Below are 20,532 nucleotides of genomic sequence, written 5' to 3'. Positions count from 1 at the left end.
ATTCATTATTAGCAGAAAATGGACTTACCTGGGAATCAGCAGTTCCCAAATCATATCTTTTAAGTTTTATTTTAATTTGCTTAAAAAGATGTTAACTGAGATTGTATCTAGCTACCTATGGTATTCCCTAATTATGTCAGGAAGTCTCCTAGGCTTCACTAATAATCACAGAAGAATATTCAGAAGACAGTCTCTGAATATTTCCTGGCAAAGGTACAGAGAAGATTCTCTGGTCTCAGCAGTTCTTGAAAGAGTCTATGGAGATGACCCTTCTGACACTATTGCCAAAGCTGGATTTTTTATGCTGAAGTTCAGGAAACCACCTTCGTAAGAGGCTGTCTGCAGAAATACTTTCTGGTTCATCATGGTCAAATCAGAAAAATCTTGGAGCATATTGTCAACGCTCAAGCTCTTTTCCAGCAAATTAAAGCACTTGGGATACCAATGTGTTCCACTGGCATTACTATAAGATTTTCATTATTTCAACAGGCTGCAATTAATTCCAAACATAAAACTTAAATTTTTCGATCTTTCTGACATCAGACTAACCAAACTGCATTGCATTTAATTAGCTAAGTTTTGCAGAAAGGGGCACTTACATCACCTAAATCAAAGCATAGAGAAATTTGTGATTCATGTTCTTTTTCTAGTATGTTAAAGCAATGCATTCCACAAAAAGGAACACAACATAAGTTAATTGTTTTTAATTTGCCTGTTCTGAATGTATAGCAAGCTCTTTTGAGCCTAGAAATACTCATATCACAACTGTAACCATATACAAATGTCACCTCAACCATAGGAGAGTCCTTTCCCATAAGAAATATTTCTGTGTAAGACTGGCAACACATTTGCAGTTATACTCAACAACTGACAGGAGAAGCCTTTTATAGTTGTATTGGCTGATACCTTCTAATCTGAACTTTAAACTTATATAAAAATTAATTTAAAAAACCCAGAAAAAGTTATGATTATAGACAAGTTTCACTTTGTAAGGAATCTGTGCAAGTTTTATAAATATTTAACTGAATTGCATTTTGAAAAAGTTTTCACAAATTACTCTAGATGGTATGAGAAACAGTATTAATTATGCCTGTTGATGCAATTAGCAGAGCGTACTTCCCTGACAAGTGGCAAAACAAGAAATCTGTCACTGGAAAGATGTTCTTGATTTTTGATTTCTGCTGTCACCTGCCACATAGTTCTGCATACCATAATTCCTAATGAAATCCTGTATAATGTAACAAAATTGCTCAGGTGATAGATTCTTGCAAGTGCTTCTGGTTACCAGTCATTCTTAATGAAAATTTTCATGGCTTCATAAAATATTTTCGTTTGCATATGGAAAATAAATTGTAGGTCAGCATTAAAATCAGCTTAAATTAAATTTTAAAAATTGCCTTATTCATTGATCTTGATCTCCTCACTACTGTTATTCCGTATAATAATGTTCCAATGCAGTGGATAAAAAATCACTAACATAACCTTTAAACCAACCCATAATCCCATTCTAATTGCATGTTTGCTTCCTCTGGCAGATGTAATGAAACTGCCGCATCTGGCATATGTGTCACTCTCATGACCTTAATGGAAAATTCTTTCAATATTTCTTGAGAAACAAGAATGGCACAATGCCATTAATCTGTAGCCTTCAAACAGTCATTCCAGTCCATGCAGAGAATGCAGATTTTTCATATTCCTTCTTTTTTACAATTATGAGTCAATACAGGAAGAACCAATTATTTCCAAATACACAAGGCCAAAATAAAAAAATGAGGAAATCTTGTGTAATTGCATGAATGCAATTTAGACATCAGATTTCACAGGCCTCACATGTCAGAGTGTAAGAGGGCATTTCCTCAGATGTAAACTCAAGAGCTGCCAATGTATTAAACTCAGTTGTCTTGCTTTGGAGGAGTCACAGAAATTTTGTCCTATCATGTTTGGAAAAAGGTTGTGTTCAAAAATGTAGCTTGGAATGCTTTACCTGTCAAACAGAACAATTTCAGTGTATGCTTTATTTACTGCAATGAACAGAATAATTCATAATACATTTTTGATAACTGAAGTAATGTTCTCAAAAATTACTGTAAGAGTCAAGATTTACTCCTTCCACTCCAGGCAGAGCATGTCAAAAAGGGAATAGCAGTGCAAAAAAGCAAAAATCTGGAGTGGATAACCTCCCACACTCTGGCCACACAGAAGGAAGGACTATGGTTTTAGCAGAATTCTGCCACACATTTGTGATTTTGTTTTTTAGTTCAGAAACAGTGCAAAAGACATCAAAGATTTCAATTGCAAACCGAGATGAATTTAGATTCGCTCATCACTTCAACAAGAAAATGCTGGGGAGATGTTGAGGGATGTTTTAGTATCAAGAAAAAGACAAGCAGAGGGAAAGACAGACTACAAAAGAGTCTAAAGAATTTATAGAGATTTGAGATCTGACTCCTAGGCACAGTAAGAAACAAAATAGCTGAGCTTTGGAGCTTGCTTGTAGGGGCAATCAACCAAACAACAGAATTAACAATCAAAGGAAGAAAACTTCAGCAAGGAAGAAAACTTCAGCAAGTAAGAAACAAATTGGAAGTAGTCCATCATCCTAAAGCATACAAACTTTTTATGTGCTATGAATCTCTCTGAAGAGATCCCTACATCACATTTATTCTGCTGTGTCTGTCATCACTATGAGATTATGCTTTGAATAGTATTTGAATGTAGTTACAAAACAGAGGGAAAGCCTTAAAACTGAACACACGAGCTCTTCCTGACAATCTCAGGGCAACTAAGCTGTTTGTTTAAAACAATTTTAAAACAGTTTTTCAGGTAGGCAAAAATTATTTTTACAAGAACAAGAAATTTGAAAGTATTCCTTTCTTCAGAAATACTCTTGGTACAGATGTGAGCAGTCTCTTCAAAAGTTAACCCTAATAAAATTACCTAATATCACCAGAAGTGGTGAAAAGTTAGTTACCCATGTATAATATTTTCTAGACTGCACTTAGTACCAGAAAAATATTATTTTGGTATGGCTACTCTAGCAGCTGAAAAAAACCAGAAAACTTACTTCAGGAAGTGAAAAGCAAGACATTAGCAGATCCTACCAGGTGTCATTTGTCATTGCTAGTGATTTCTTTAGCACCCAGGTTTGTAGATGGAGAGAAAGAATGGAAAATGAATGCAGAAAGGCAGTGTAAGCTTTAATGTTCTGGGCTTCCAGTCTGTGTGAGGCTGATACCCAACCTGCAAGGTCACAAACCTCCACAGAAGAGAAGAAGCTGTTATTGTTTACTGATGAACGTTTAAACAGTTTCCTTTTTGAAGTACAAGCCAAACAACACACTTCTATTGTGATGTTCTAATTCTTGCCCTGATTTTAGATTTTGTTATGGCCAAATCTAATCCAGTGACCAACACAGAGTTTTAGTGCTGAAGGCTTCTCATGGCTAAGTTACATTGCATGGCCAAGGTGCAGGAGCACTAGGGCTGCTGGATAGAACAAGTGACTGCCCTTTGGGTGTCTCTAGGGCTACTGAAGCTAAAACCTGGCACAGAGGTCTCCTGTACAGCACCTCAGCTGTGTTGGTGACACCACCTGCCTACCCCCTCTGACCACCCCTGAGGAGTGAGCTATCCATCTTCTGACTGTTGGCCATATGGCTTTGCTGTCCCACTCATGGCGTCAGGCTGGCCAACAGTCTTTGGAAAATCTCACACAAATTCATCTCAACAATGGCCCCTAGGTCCATATCCATGGGGCACCAACCACATCCTCTTTCAAATTAGGTCAATGAGAAAAGAAAATACCAGCAGCAGAAAGGAGCAAATCTAACCTATGCAGCAATGAACTGCTGAAATATTATTTTGGGAGTTTATCTCTTTGATAGGAATTTTGTATTCAGCTTTTTTAAAAGTGTATGCAAAAAAATGTCTCATTTACGGAATCTAGCTAATGCAAGATCATAAATATTTTATTACTACTTTAATAGTAAGAAATTTGGAGATAAAGGAACTGCATTGTTTTCCAAGTATTTTTTGTTAGTATGAACTTGAAGATCAGAAATTTTAAGCTCTCTGATTCTGGTTTTACTGGGTTTAGAGAAGGTAGATAGCCTATATTTCCAATCAGACATCCAAACATGAAAAGCACTTACAAATAAAAAATATAGTCTACAAATATAAAAAAAATAAAAACATATTTTATATGTATATATAAAAACAAAATATATTCTACAATACATGCTACAAATCAACTTTTTCTCATGATTGGACACTTTTATCCAACTTTTGGTAAGTCAGGTAATTTCTCTTACTTATTGCTCCTCTACAAAATGGAATTAACAATATTCACCTTACATCAGTGAGAGGTGAGTAAAAAACTTTTGTAGATGCAATTTAAGAACAAATATATAAAGTAGCTAATGGATAATCAGACCTGAAATGGTAATAAAAATATCAATGCATAGATAAATTAGACCTCCTGACAGCTAGAGCCCAATCTTAAACATAATAAATCACATTATGTGGAAAGAGGTTTTGAAAAATGAAAACATTTAATTTATTTACCTCTTTTTACAGATATTAACTTGCATCTTTCACACTTAGGGGAAAAAAATAAACTCTTTTTCCATATTCTTTAATACCTTCAGGGTTGCAAAATTTGTTACAGATTTGCTAGTATTGGGAACTCAGAAACAGCCACATTTTACACACAGCAGGGAATGAATTATATGATTCTAGAAGTTCAGGACAATTCTCCTTGAGCTGTGAATAAAAATGACTTTTTGTGCATGTTTCCTCTGCTGCTTCAGCTTTGCAATTTATATCATGGCAGAAATAATATTTTCCTAATACTTGGAAACGTACAATAATCCACATTATTCATGCACACACACTTCCTGAAGCTTTTCTTGTAGGAGGTTTCCTTTCATTCTAATTCTGCAGTGTCAGTCAGTAGAGTTTTATACAAGTTGCACAGCTGGCTAAGAGATACAGAAATCTATCCCATGGGACTAAGGAATTCTTTGCCTGTTGGAGTTTCCCTACTAATTGTTTTCATATGTACAATACAAGCTTATATCAACTAAGGAAAAAAATTACAGTGTGGAAAATAGCAGCTGCTCTTCAGTCTTTTCATAACATGAACTAAATCTTTAGGGAGCATTATTTTAGAATAAAGCAGACAGAAATTAAATTATGCTCCTATTAAAGCTTTGTAGATATGAACCAAACTCCTGGCTTATTGTAGCAGAGAAATAAAAAAAACCCAAAAAAATGTGTTAAAGGAGTATGGATTTCTTCCTTCCGTTTCTAAACACTATCTCAGAGCAAGAATGTTTTTTAAGAGAGATTTTCTTCCTCTTGTGCAAAAAAACCACCTTTTTTCTTTCAATACCTGTTGTTAACTGTTACGGTTCCAAAATCTTTTCTATTATGACATTTAGCATTTTTTTAAAGTCTTAAAGTATGGAGTTATGAAACAACATAATTTGGGTCAATGAACATGCTTCAGCCAAGTGTCTGTATTTAATTTTTTTTTTTTTTTGCATCAACTGCTAAAACACAAGATAATTGAATCAAAAAAATTCCAGAAAGGCTAAAGCTTTGTAAAGTTCTGGGTTTGTATAGTTCCATCAAGTGCCTTCTACATTGCTCTGTAGATGGGCAATTTTCTACACTGGATGTAGAAATGAGGAGCATGATAAAAATATGAGAAGTCCATAAAGTGTAAAAGAACACTGCAAGAGTGAAAATCTCTTGATCCCCCCTAACCCATATGCTTTGGAAGCCCACTTATTTATTGGTTTAAGTGTATCAAAGTTTAGTTCCTTTAAAAGCCTCCATGGCTCTTAAATGAAATGCTTCTCATGATTATGTTTTACAGTTCATATGTATCAATTAATTTTAAGATTCTTTAAGATTCTCTTGCTGAATCTTGCATTTGAGATGATTTTTAGGACTCATATCCTGTAAAGAATGTCTCCAATGTGAGGAAATCCTCTGACCATCTTTGGTTTAAAAGCAGTGCAAAATTTCTCATTCATGTTATCTTCTGGAGTCCTCCTTTACACCTTAATATTGTTTTTGTTCAGCCCACTTCCTGGCAGGCTTCCTGCTTCCAATGTTTTTACATCTTAGAAATCTGTTCCTCACAGACTCTCTGGCAAGACTTACTACCATTTTATATTCAACTTGCACGTGTTTATGCTTTGTTTTGATTTTAGCTTCCTCATTTGTTATGATTTCCACTTTTAAACAGTATCTTATGTATTTGTAATAGCCTCTTTTGTCAACTATTCCTGGGGTCCTTTCAAAGTGACTTTTTTCTAGTGCAGTAAATGTGCCTTTATGTGGTGTTATGTGTTGTTAGTTGGCCTCCAAATGTCCTGCAAGCATTCTGTACTTGTAACTGATCTTAAATTGTTTTAATTAGCTTTTATGTTGGGTTGTTTTGTTTTTTCGTTGTTTTTTTTTTTTTTCTTTTCAAAGTTAAATGCTACTGTGGTTAAGAGTTTCTCTTTTAAGGATGGTTGAAACATTGTCCTGTGTGATGTGCTAAAAAAACCTTCCTCTGACCAAAGACAGCCAGAAACAACATCCTGTGAACTTCTCTCTGCATGGCCAGCCAGATACCTTCTCTCTTCCACAAAGGACTAAGATCTGTCTTTCTCCAAGAGAAAATGGAGGGCCCACCAGCTCTGCATCACTTTCACTGTTACATTTTGTCAACAAACAGATGACTGTGTTTTCTGTTTTTTCCATTTTAGCTGTTTCATGTTTCATTCATCTAAACATTGCATATGACTTTGCAGCTTGCCCAGGAGCTGAGCATCCTCCTATGAGAAGGAGACTCAGTGTATCAAAGGACTCAAATTTACCTACCACAATGAGTTAGACAGTCTGCTAAGTACTGGAAAATACCAAAAATATTTCTATGTAGGGGGATTTTGTTGTGCTCAGAGCATGTTTCAGCATTGTGAATTCTGAAAACATTCAACAAAGAGTTGCAATAAAATTAAGGAACAGGAAGTTATTTGAGAAAGAGGATAAGAATATTTTTTGAGTAATCATGGACTTACCAGGCCACCAAAAGCTGAGAGTCGGGGAGCTGACAGGTTTTATTGTCTGGATTCACAATCATGGGGTTCAGAATAAGATGAGCATTCACTGTCACAACAGGTCTGGCTCTGGGAGATAGAAATAAGGTTCACCACATTCAGAAGGAGCATATTAGTACCTAAGTTGCAGCAGAGAAAACACTGAACTGAGCTGGCTGCAAAGAAGCCAGAGTTGTAGGGTTACTTGCGAGAACACAGTTTTATGATGCTGCTCATAGCCAAAAGAACCTTTTTTTTTTTTCCCCATCAGAATCCTACTGAGATTCACAAAAAAAATCTCATGTTAACACATCACAGAAAATGTACCCTATGGTTAAGCAATAGATGTGTCCCAGGACTGAGGCACATCAGACACATTTCATCACACTGAGTTTTCTCAAAGGACCAGAATTTGCCTTTTTGGGTTTTACAGCAGTTCTCTGGCCATCTTGCAGATTTATTCTGTACTGTCTCCATTAATAATGATATATTCCAAATTACAATGTCTGTTTCAAGACTCTTAAAAGAAATAAACATGATTTGGTTAAAGTAGAAGTTGGTGTAGACTATCTTGGGCCAATAATGAAATAAACTGTCTGACATTTCTTGGAGTCAACTGACTTTGTAAATCAGGAATAATCACCAGTAAATTGTGCTGAGTACATGAATATACAGTTCTGGGGACAGAAACCATCCCTCTGAGGCTGTTATTAAGTGATAATCTATAACTGCAAGCAGTTTGGAAGACAAATAATAACAAGTATGTGTCCAGATTCTGATTAAGACAGCAATACTATTTACAGTAACTTACACAATCACCATTTTCTAACTTTCCTGATATTTTAATCCACATGTGAGCTCTTATGATTACTTCTTTATATTACTTCAGCAAGAAATTAAAAATAAAATGACTCTTTTCACTTTCGTGCAACAGGGAAAAACTTTTTTTGCCTATAAAATTTCAGTAATAAAACTCTATTTTAACAGTATGACAAGTTAAATATTTGACAAGTTGCATATATATGACATAAATACGTATATATATATATAATATATATATGCATAAATATATATATGCATATATATGACATAAATATATGACAAGTTGCATATTTGATACATTCTGGCCAGGAAATGGCCTTCTGCTATTCACTTTATTAAACTACATAGAACACATTTTATTGTTATTGAAAATACACAGTGGATCTAATTCTTCAATGCTTTATCCTGTGCAGTCACTCATGGCATTGCAAAGTATTTGTATGATTCTTTCATAGCACAGAAGGAAAATCAGGACTTCTCACTACACCTACAGCGTTAGCTGAGATGAGTGAACATTCCTGTTCTATAAAATTCTTATACTGTTACAAACATTCAGTTGGGAAGGAAAACATGCCTTTTCTCAGTCAGGTGCTGTTGGGAATACAGACAAGAAGAAGCCAGACAGGAATCAGAAACATGACCACATTTTGTAGCAATAGATGGTGAATGCTTAAATGAAATGAGCTGCCAGCATGGCTGGACTAAGAGAGCATTAGCAGATTTTATGTAAATGTCTATGTATTTGGCAGCTTCAAATTTTACATCTCATCAAAAAGTGCATTTAGTGAAACTCCATAGTCAGCAACAACTTTTTGTTTTGTAAAGTGGGATCTTGTGCATTTTTTTAAACTGAGGCTAAAAGTAGCAGTCTTTATGTTCAATAAATGGTTCATGTCTTAACATACACAATCTCTGAAGATTGATAACTTTAAAGTGTCTTAGTAGCACCAATTCCCCAGGGAAGAAATTAATTTTCAACCCCATGCCTTTTAAATTTCTTATTTAAAATTAACTAAAGAGTCAAACATTCTAGAAGCTGCTGGAGCTAAGCCTAAGCATGGAAATTTTCATTGAAAATTACAGGGTTTGAGCATGGGAAAAAAACACTTCTTTTTCAAAATATGTTTAATTTAACATGTCTAATGACCACCTTTTACACACTGCAACAGGGAAATAGGAATTTGGCATTTTTAAATTTTCTTATCTCCCACTAAAGCCATGAAATATCAAATCCATTGTATTTACCACATACCTGTAAACAACTGCTTTTCCAGCTCCAAATGCACCCACAATTAAATCTGGAAGAACCAAAATGGTTTCAGAATAGCTATACAGTAATCTCTCACACATTTTTTTCCCATCATAAATTATCTTATTTACATTAACATTGCAGTAACATAAAACAAACATGATAATTCCTTTCTAAGCACTTTTCTTCAAAAGTGTGAAAAACACAAGTGTGTTTTACCTGAAGGAAAACATTTAATATTTCAGAGATGGTGTCATAAATGCCTCAGTTGAAACTAGTAACTGCCAAACTATTTAACACAATGTCACCCACACCACAATCTCACTTCTCCCCAGCTTGTATTATAGGGGAGAAAAATGCCATTAAACTCAATGTATTTTATTCCAAATCCTTAACTCTCCATTAAATGAAGAGCTGCAAAACAATTTCTCGCCAGTTTCCTATAAATAATGTTGAAACTTCATGGTGTTCTTTCCTGACAATCCTTCCATTCTACTTTGTGTTTTAAGTGATTTGTTCATTAATTTAGGCATTACATCTCTGTGCAAATAAACACAATGCAAGGTCAGAGGATGGCTGATTTCACAGTCGCTAATGTTTCCAGCACTGTAGCAATATGAGAAAAGGCTTACAACAGTTATCCATCTAAAGCTGTCATTTTCCCTGACAGAAGGAGTCAACAACACAGGTGCTACACTGGGACTTGGGCATGTCTTTGTCAGTGGTCAGTGGCCTGGGTTTGGGAATCTACAGGCCTGAATATTTCCACTTTCTGCCTGGAGGCCTCATCTAGTGATCTCTGGAAAGATCCAGACTGGCTTGCTGAATCCATTCAGGCCTCCTGGAGAAAAACTGGAGCCAAGCCATGAGGAAAAAGGATTAACTTTCCTGCTGCCTCTGCCTTTGGAAAGAGCTTTGGTTCATTTTCAAAGCCCCCAGAGTCCATCTGGGCACAGCTTTCACTCCATTACTGCTATCATTCAACATGACTGACATGTATCCAAGTCAGAAGACTGAGCCTTACAACAGCAGTGGTACAGACTGGCAATCTAAATTGATCTAAATAAGTTAATTAAATGAGTACTTGGGCTTTTAAACAAACTCTTACTTGCTGCTTCTATAGTTGGGGCACTGGTTTGCTTAAGAAGCCCTGAAGTCATCAAGCATGATGGAAATACCAAGCTTTGATGTTAATTATCTGGATGGGTTTGGTCCAGGACTGGCAGTGTATTTTCTAGTGCTTCTCCATCTTTCAGATGGTCAGGATTTCAAAAAAACTATAAACAAATACTTCACATGGGCAACAGCCAGTCCTTCACTGAATTCCATTAATAATGTCCTAATAGGAGCAGACAAAGACAGTTTATGGATCTGATCCTCTTTTTGTACAACATTTACATTTTTCTAATTTCATTGGCCTTAGAGAAATATGTTTCAGGGTCAGGAACACTTTAAATAGCAGAAGAAAATAACTGATTTTATCTCCTTTTTGGGACATTTGTATGTCGTATTCTTTGGTAGCTTTTACAGACAACTTGCCCACAGTACCAAAAGCAAAAGATGTTTTCCTCTTAAATAAACAACTAATTGAGACAAAGCCATCACCATGAAGGCTGCACCACACACAAACAGAACTTTTCCTGGCACCTCACTTATAGTGGCACCCATAGCAACCCCCCAAAAAAATGTAATATTTTGTTGATTTTTATTTTGCTTGTGTCTGAAGGATTTTTTATGAGTTTTGTGTTTGATGGGGTTTTCTTCTGTTTGCTATTTCTTAAGGAAAAAGAAACACTATGTTATGAACAGAAAGTGAAAGACAAGATGGAAAGGGTTTCTGTTCTGCTCTTCCCAGCTCTTCCCAGCTGGGCACTTCTTGTGAATTCTATAACAGACTTGACTTCAGATATGTACCGGCTCTTACCAGACCTGATAACTCAAAAGGTTTCAGGGTTATATTGTGAGAGACAAAACAGGAAGATATCCAAGACTTATTCAGATCTTGGCCTAGTGATGACTTCATAACACACTCTTTCATTAAAAAATAAAGGTTAAACACACAACTTGGGTAAGCTTACTAAAATGCAGCCCATGAGAACCTGAAGGTGAGAAGAATGAGTTTGTCAGACACAGCTGGCCTCACTGGTGTGAGTGAGTGTAATTTCAGTATGCACTGCTGTGCAAAGGTACCATCAATCTCAGCATCCCCATTTAATATTAAAGAGGATTTTGTACATCTGCTTAATGGTTAAATCCTGGTTTGTCTGGGACAGAGCCCAGTTTATTTGAAGACAGAGGGTGATGGGTCTAAAGGAGAAAATATAGGCCTCAGCCATCCAAAGACTGGTTTGCCATGAGCAATCTTTCTTCATTGCCACTTCATCCAGGTTTGGAGATACAGCAAACAGGATGAGGATCCCCAATCATGGCACCACCTTTGAGACTTTAAGGGCTGTAGGACTGTACTCTCCTGCTCTTGTTGGGAGGCTCTTTTACCCTGACATGTCATTTGTTTTCTGGCCTGAGCCATGCTTATTCTTGATCTAAAGAACTTGAATGAGTGAAACCACTGAGTAGAGAAAGTGGAATTAAGAATGAAAAGTAAAAAAAATCCCCATATTTATAGCCAGTAGTAACTTCTACAATCTAGTGTAAGGACAAAATAATTATATATTCAAGCAGAGCATTCACTGGAAGATTAATTAGGGATTTTTCTTTGCTTTGTCTTCTTCTGTTACAGAGCAGTAATGTCATTCTTCCTCTTTCATTGCTTTGTGGGGTGCAACTCCTATACCCATAATTGGAAAAAAATTGATGTTGATACAAATGCATGAGATTTGAATACACATCAAATCAGAGCACTTTTACAAGCAGAAGTTTTGAATTTGTTGACTGTTCTGTAGAAGAAAAGTTACTAATAATTTCTGTGAAAAAAAAATGCATGAGATGTCTAAATTATCTGAATTTTGGCAACTTTCTCCTTCAAAAATAGAAGTTTTCTTTATTAATTCTTGTTAATGCTGCACATGCAATGTCACTGATGCAAAGATCACTAGCTGAAAAACAAAGTTTTAACAATCACTTACAGAGCAAAAGAAGCCAGCTTAGAAAAACCAGCTTAACTCCTTATAACCCTTCCAAAGAGAGCCTGAAGAAAAGCCTATGCCTACTCCTTTGCATCAGTGAGGGATTTTTTTCAAGGTCAGATTAAAACATAAAAAAAAAAAAAAAGACAAAAAAGTGTAAGAATCACAAAATCTCCCTCAGTTCTTTTCTTATATTTCATGTTTCTGGGATGATGAGAGATCTCACTGGTTTAGTTAAATAATCACTTTGCCTACACTGTCTGTTTGAGAAGATTTTCTATCAGCTGCTCACCTGCAGAGAGCCAAGATCTGTAAGGAAGGGTTGGCATCAGCACCCATGTGCTTCTGCCTCATTGCTTTTGAGGAATAAATGAGCTGTGGGGTCACAACCACACTGCAAAAATAAGAAAACAAGCATGGAGCAACTCCACAGGAATTTTTAACTTCCATTTTTAACACAGCTTGTGGGTTGTATGCAATAAAGTCCCAGCTGGTGGGGTTTGCAGAGCTTAATGTTGAAACAAGTGTCTTTGGGACATATTTAACTGAAGTCAAGGGCACTGCACAAAGTTAAACAATCCTAATAATTTTTTCAAATACCTCAAATTTACTTTTCGTTGAAGAGAAAGGTTGCAAGATGCTGTCTGGTGCAAGAAATCTATTTTCTGAGATAAAATTATAAAATTTTAAGGTGCTGGCACTGAAAGGGACACTGGATTTTGTAAGCTTGTGAGTTCACTTGCACCTTCTGCCATGTGACTGTGACAAATATGAAACACTGTGTGATAAAGGGCAGAAACTTGCCATGATGATCACTAAACCTTCAACCCAATGAAGGAAGTAGGAAGATCAACAAAGTCCTACTTCCAGTCTCAAAAAGACATACTCCTTTATTAACTCAAGAAAATTTACTTTATTCCCTCATATTTTTAAAGGTCATCCCCATTCTCTCTGAGAAATGCAGCCTCAGGGAGTCTGAGCAGGGAGAACATGCATCATGTTCAGCACCCTGCACTTGACTGGAACCTGTCCAGCAATCCCAAAAGAAATTGCCAAGACATGGTGTCTCATATTGGTACATGGGGGACAGTGGCCAAGAAAAACAACCAGTGAACAACTGCAAAACTGGCAAACACCTCACTTGTCAGAAACCCAAAAATGAAACAACAGCTGAGTCACCTCCCTGCTGCAGCTCTACCAGGACACAGGCAGGAAAGGGATACATTTGGGGACTCAGAATGATTTCCTGACAGATTTAAACATAACTTGATGCAGTCTGTCAGATTCATTGTATAGTATAAAAAGGGACTGGAAAACAGTTACATGAGTACTGGTGCTAATGGAAATTTTGTACAAGGGAGAAAACCACCTAACTGTAAACTCTATTAAAAAAATCTGTGTGAGCCTTTTTGCTTTTTTATTTTCCTCAGCAGATCAGGTGCCAAAAAGGCCCATGATCATATCTCTATTTGTTTTCTAGGACTTCAGTGTTCATTACAACCCCAAATCTCAGTAGGAAAGGTCTAGAATAAAAATGCCTTTAAATGGCTATCACTTCAGGCTTGACCATAGTAAAAGACACAGGCCTGTCCACCATAGCCACCTTTACTCAAGAATTTTAGTTAAATACGACAAACAGCCATCATTCAAAGCAGAGTCACTTTCTTCCAATCCTATCATTCTCAGGTACTGTTTTTAAACCATTCTGGTAGCAGGTCTGTTACAGGCAATTCCAAAGGCTAATTCATACCAATGCTTCTCTTTTGTCTGAATTAATTCCTTTCACAACACAACAATATTATTCATTATATTACCAAAAAAAAAATCCTAAAGAGGACAGTTAATGCTTTATCACTTAAGTAAAACACTACTGGGATCAATTGCTTTACTCTTACATTCTATTGGGCACAATACCGTGATTTCATAAAATATTGTAAAGAATTTTAGAAAAGCATATCTAAAAATTACAGAAATAATAGTTTGCCATAAAATCAACATATTTGTACACAATTCTTGGCTTGTCACTACATTTTTGACTGATTATTCATGTGAAAAAATAATTAGCTGGTAGAAGCACTTCAGCTTTTCTGCATTTGCTGGCAGAACCCAAGCCATTGTTCTGGCTCCCACACATAGCAGTCCTCTCTCACCAGAGCAGATGCAGCTTCTCATTGATTTAATTTGTTTGTCTTCCACAAATCTCCTGGACCAACTTCATAATTTAATCATCGCTAGATTCCGATTTGTAATATTGTTGGCACAATGCCTACTGGTCTCAAAAAAATTTATTAATCTGAAGAACCCCCACCTCTCAGAAAGAAATTTGAGGATATTCTTCCTGCTGCTTGAGTTAATGTATTCAGCAGAAGGAGCTGTTAAATATTCCTGTTAAATATTTTATTAAGATTAGACTGGATTACTGAAGTTCTGTGGACATTATTACACTTCTTTCCTTCTTAAAATGTTTATAGAGTAGTTTGATATTAAGTACTATGATATTCTAACTAACTACTATGATATTCTTAAGATAATAACTGAGTCCAAAATAACAAGGCATGAAGATGCCTTTATGCATTCCCCATTGCTGATAAAGGCTTGACTTTAAAGAACAACCAAAAGAACAGGCTAACAGCTGGGTTTGTGCTGAAGTAGGATACCTTGAACTGAAGCTTCAGTGGCACTGATTACTCTCTTAAGTTAATAAGGAAGACTTACACTAGCATATAAACAGGCAGGGAGCAGAGACAATAGTGTATAATTTATTTGAGCAATTAACTAATCATCAGTCTTTGAATAGTGAAGTCATCCAAAGCACTGTTCTGAATCTACCCACACTGTTAATAGGAACTGGTTAAATCATCCTGATTCAGAGACACGTTCAAAGAAACCCCAGTCTTCAGGAGGATATGCCACAAGAAGAAAGCAAGTTTAATGAGTTGAGTAAGTTATTCATTATAAACTATTTGCTCAGCTATAATCAGCCATAAAGTGACTGAACATATGCTGAAATGTGAGGGTGGAAACCTTACAGCCTAGAAATGTCTGAGCCCTGTACAGATAGATGAACCAGCTGGAAGTGCAGCATCATCACCTAGATAATCACAGACTACGGGCACTCAGTGGGGCCAGCTTTGAACAGATGCCCAGAAGCCAAAAGAAACAAATTTCTTTCCCATTAAACAGATTAATGGATTTCTTTTGTTCCTATGAAAATTGAACTATGCTAATAGAAAAAGACAAATAAATGTATAAATAAAATAAACTCTAATTCAAAATGCATGCCTTCGCTTCATTCCCTGCTTCAGGCCTTGATAACACACATAAAGATCAGGATGGAGCAAAGGGGCCCTAAAAGCCCCAGATTTACAGGACAGTGGAAGCTGCCTTGAAAGATGTTATTACGCATCCCAGATGTCCCAGTACAGAAGACAGGCAGGAAGATTGTGCTGAGGCAGGTATTTCAGAATATCTTCATGCAAACTTTGTCGAGCTGCTGTTACAGAGAATCCCATGATTATATAAATTGTGTTACAGCCTTCACTAGGATCACCTCAGACACAGCACAATGCTGCTTTGCCATGTCCTCACCTTGGCACAGAATTCCAGCTACCACTGTATTTGCACTTAAACTGATGGGAAAAGCCCATATTTTATGGTTTTCAATCTCATTACCTCCCTTATTTCTTTAATTCCATTTAGTGTTTTTTTCATGACTGTCAATCCAGAATAATGGCATTAAACCAGTATTTACTATTGCAGCAGAAGTGAGATCAGCTCTTCTCTTTTGAATATGACCTTAGAACATGAGTTGTCAGAAAACAGTGAAGTGGATCACCTGCTGAAAGATGTTACAATTATGTCACTGCTAGTAAAACAATGGTAAAGAATGTGCCTGTATGCTGTATGTTTACTACATGCAGTGGTATCATTAAAATAGCCCTAACACAGTTCACCCATGCCAATTATTAGACTACAAAAGCAAGCACGCAGTAACCCTGTTTTGGCAAAAGTGAGTTTAATAGTGTGCACAAGAAGTGCTCAGAACCAAAAACAGGATATTTCATTTACTAGTGTAGATGTACCTCAGGAGGATTAACTGGTCTTTTCCATCAAACACTGGGTCCATGTTGTGTACTGGAGAGTTATTGAGTATTTCAGGTAAGTATAGTATTAAGCTTGTCAGTGTCATGCTTAGAAGACTGGGAAAGCTGCCCATCATGGCTTGGCACAATCTATCTGACTGATATCCTTAATCTGCTTCCTTTTACTAGTCTTATTTGACTATAAAGTTTAATTAGATTTTGCCTCTTACACGAGTACAGAGAAAAGAGCATCATCCATTAATAACCACCATCACCACTGCCTGGCACTGCACTCCAGCTAGGTGAGGAGGAGGCCTCTGTTTGGGGTAGAAGGTGATGAACACAAGCACAGAGAAGGCAGCAGCATGAGCAACACAGCTGCTAGAATGATCAGCACAGTTTTCTGCCTCTGCTGCTTCCCAGGGTTGAAAGTTTCCCACTGCCCCCAAGCCTGCAAAGCAGAGACTTCCATATTATCACCCCTGTCTGTGCTGATAAAGGAACAGTTCTGGGTACATAACATCTGGAGTGTCTGTAAGGATGACACGATTTACAGAACTCCCTCCTGGAAAGCTGCAGAGATGTAAACCAAAGGTTGTACTTAGTAACAAAATTCAGTCTTCCCTGTAAAAAAAATCTCAGTATTTTCACAATGCTGAGGGGTCTGTTACTGTTACAGTGACAGCACCTGGGCCAGGACAGCTGGACAGATGGTCACTACATTGACAGAACTGCTAACAAAAAGGAAAAGCAGCTCTGTCTGCATGCTGGCCCTACCAGGGAAAGTTCCATTTTTAGGTAAGTCTTTGCTAGTTAGTTATTCAGCTGTCTGTACCTTGTGCTTGTGCAATAAAGGCAGGGCAAGTGTTTGAGCACTGTGTACTGTCCATATTTTTGTGTTGTTAGCACAGATTAGCTGTGATTTTAGTGTGTGCAAGTTAGTACTCCCCAAGACAGCAGCTGGGAAAGGTTTGGGCCAAAGACCTTTCACAAAAGGGAATATGGGTACTGCCATCCTGTTCCAGTGGTTTCATCTGATAAGAGTGAGCTGTGCTGTGCCATGTAGCCTCAAGTCCAGACCACAGTTCCTGGCCCACTTTATTTTCTTGTACAAACATGATTACTGATAGCAATGAAAAATATTTGGGATTATTGTTTTTTCAAGCACTAATTCTGATTTTCTTCTCAGTTGAGAAGATCCAGCTCTTTTTTAATGTTGGTTAAGTATGAAACCCAGGTCAATGGTAAAATCTTTATCAGAAACCATTCTTTACCCATACACAAGTCATAAACTACTAACGGCTCTTTACATAAAAATATATGAAGAAGAGGAGAAGAGGCAGCACTGGTGGCAAGACTGAAAAATCATTTGGTACAACAGAACTGGTGTGCCATTCTCCAATGCACAAGGAACAATTAAATATATTAGAATTCATTCCAGAGGATTGCTAAAACATGTAGCTGCTAGAGGAAGTATGTCTCAAGTCTGTAAAATAACTGGATTGCAGAACTGTTGAAAATGTCCAGTGGAATGTTCAAGATTTGAATGGGACACAGTGAGAATTATTTCTTCACAGACAATTCAGTTGGGCTGTGGGGTCCCTTGACAAATGCTGCATGTGCCAAAAGTCTGCATGAGTTCTACAGCTGACTGTTCAAATTCATGGAAGAAAAGTCTGTCAAGTGATACTAATTTTGGAGGTGCCATCTCTTACTCTGGGCCACCTTGATATTCTGGTTGGTTAATGCAGGGTGAATATTCTGGGAAATATCACAACAACTGTACAACTCCCAGGATATCTATTGTTGGCCACTGATTGAAACATGCTATGGTGCTAGACAGATCTTTCATCTCTATCAGTATGGTTGTATTATGTTTTTCCTTGTCTGCTCTGCTGCTCCACCATTAAACTTGCCTGGGATCAGTTTTTCTCCCAAATTGATTATACAGCTGGGGTCATGGGGGACAAGAGACTCTTTCTCTGCCTTTCCCAAAGAAGACCAGAAAGTGGAGGGTGGAGGAGACTCTCTCCCTTTGGTGGCAGGAGTCACAGGAAGAGGAGAAAAGAGAAACCACTCCATCCACAGGAAAGCTGAGGGATTTGAAGAGCTCTTTGTACTAGGGAGTCTTCATCTGCTCCCTGTTTCCTTCTCTGTTCCTGAGCTTATCCTGGCATTTGGATGAAGAGAAGAAGATATTACTCCCTGTACCAAATGGTCTCTCTTCTCCAGAAGGCTAATATATAGATCCCAGTTTGAATTGAACTCCCAGCCAAGAGAGGATTTAACCTTTTTCCAATGGGAGAAAAATTTGACTGTGATTCACCCTCTCTTTTTAGTAACTGCATTACCCAGCTTGTAACCAAAGAGCACTGGGGTTGCTGGGATCTGTACAGCAATCCCAGGATAAAGCCCAGTGGTCTGTGGTAAGAAGCCATATGAACAGGTGGTATCTTCTGCCCTCTAGGTCAGCGATCTGCTCCCAAAAACATTACCTTATGGTCTGATTTAAAGAAAGCCTGAACCTCTAAAAGCTCTGAAAATGCTATACGGTGCATTAGAGATGAAATGGCAGAGTAAGTCTCCCAAGTCTCAGACTCCAAATTCCTAGCATGGATATGCAGCCTCATGAACAATGTCAGGCACAAGTGCTTGAGTAAATTATACAAAGACAGCTACAGCTATACAGGTCAGTCTTGAACAATTGAACTCTAGCCATGGAAGAGCTATGTGCTTGGAGAATCTCACCTTACACAGTGGCAATATACATTCATCCCTGCAGCCACACATTACAGCTCTCTTTCATCTCCAGTCCAGAACTTCTGAGAACAGAACTTCTGAAGGAGTGTTAAGTCAGAATAACCTGATTTTATTACATTTATCTTTTTATAAAATGGTTGCTTTTAGAATATACACACTAGAAAGCTTAAATTAAAATGTTTGTGATATTTTTTTCCCGTATCTTTCACAACCTTCCTTGAATCACAGGCACAAACAGTAGTTTGGGAAGCATGGAATTAAAAGCTAATTTTCTAGATTTTCTATAGTCAGCCAGATCCCATTTCTCTAAAATAAAACTTCCTTCCTAATCCTTCCAACTTCAGTACCTTGTTTCCTCCTTTTACAAGGGTTGCCCTCAGGCGTTTCCGTCAGGAGGTGAAGGAGGAAAGCTCTTTGACATGAGAAGGATTACTTGATTCATTGCCTAGAGTGTTTGTCCTAGGCTTGCATTTCCCTGTATTATTTCCTTTTTTTTCCCCTTTTCCCATAGGAAGGCAATCTATTTTTGTGCTAACATTGTGCCATGTTTGCACTATTTTTACAGCTCTGTTTTGGTGCTCTAAATCTTCATGAATTAGGGAAGAGGTGGTTGACTCATAGTAAGGGATTTTTCTTCTCATTTTGTGAGAGATTTTCACCAGTGCTATGGACTGCCCATCCAGGGGAAAAGCTAGTTACAGTAAATGCAGGGTGGTGTTTCTTTTGTTTGTTTCCATTTTTAATTAGGTAATTCCTGTAATAAAATCAAAAGCTCTAACACATAGTGAGCTGATAACACAATGTGAAATTCTGCAAGTAGGATGCATGGTGGAGGCCACAACGACAGACAGAGAACACACAATTATACTACAATTCCTCAGTGCACATTTGGGAAGATCAAGACTCATGACACAAACTTTCCACATATTAGCTTAAAAGATGCTCCACATAGAGTATGCTAATACAGCAGTAAGACTTCTACTCTTCTCTATGGGAGTCAAAGAATCTCTCCCTTCCCTCTATCTTTTCAATCTTAGAAATGCCAGGAATGCAATATCCTGTTTCCTTTGGTTTTGCTGGGGGCCTTGTGGGTGCTTTAGGAAATGTTTAAATGCTGAAACTTTAATAAAGAGCTCTGTTGTCCAAGAGAACCTCATTAGTCATGGACAATGAAAGTCTATTAATAGCAACATCAACAATATGCAAACAAAAAGTCAGAAGAGTGTTTAAAAGCCCTTTCTTCTCTCAAATGCTAAAGAGCTTCTTACTTTAGTCTCATGATAGCCTCACTTTATTACTCTGCAGTCAGCTTTTCTGTTTGTAAAACTGTAATTTCTACTCTAAACACCCCTTCCCAGAAATTGCCTTCTGCTTTTGGAAAGATACCTCTTTCAAGGCTTTTACAATCCATCTCAGAAAGGTAAAAGATCCTGGTTTTG

General features: G+C 37.2%; 1 protein-coding gene across 1 annotated transcript in view; it reads right to left on the bottom strand.

The window, feature by feature from the left end:
* Positions 1-20,532, bottom strand: part of ITGA8 (integrin subunit alpha 8) — a 111,234-nt gene that overhangs the window by 59,811 nt on the left and 30,891 nt on the right. The window contains exons 14-15 of the mRNA XM_058802064.1: positions 9,169-9,214; positions 7,077-7,184 (exon numbers count right to left, since the gene is read on the bottom strand). Coding sequence (XP_058658047.1) covers positions 7,077-7,184; positions 9,169-9,214 — 154 coding nt within the window. The remainder of the gene's footprint in view (positions 1-7,076; positions 7,185-9,168; positions 9,215-20,532) is intronic.

The sequence above is a fragment of the Ammospiza caudacuta genome, chromosome 1 (assembly GCF_027887145.1).
Source record: "Ammospiza caudacuta isolate bAmmCau1 chromosome 1, bAmmCau1.pri, whole genome shotgun sequence".
Lineage (NCBI taxonomy): Eukaryota > Metazoa > Chordata > Aves > Passeriformes > Passerellidae > Ammospiza > Ammospiza caudacuta.
This window is presented reverse-complemented; position numbering and strand designations above follow the sequence as displayed.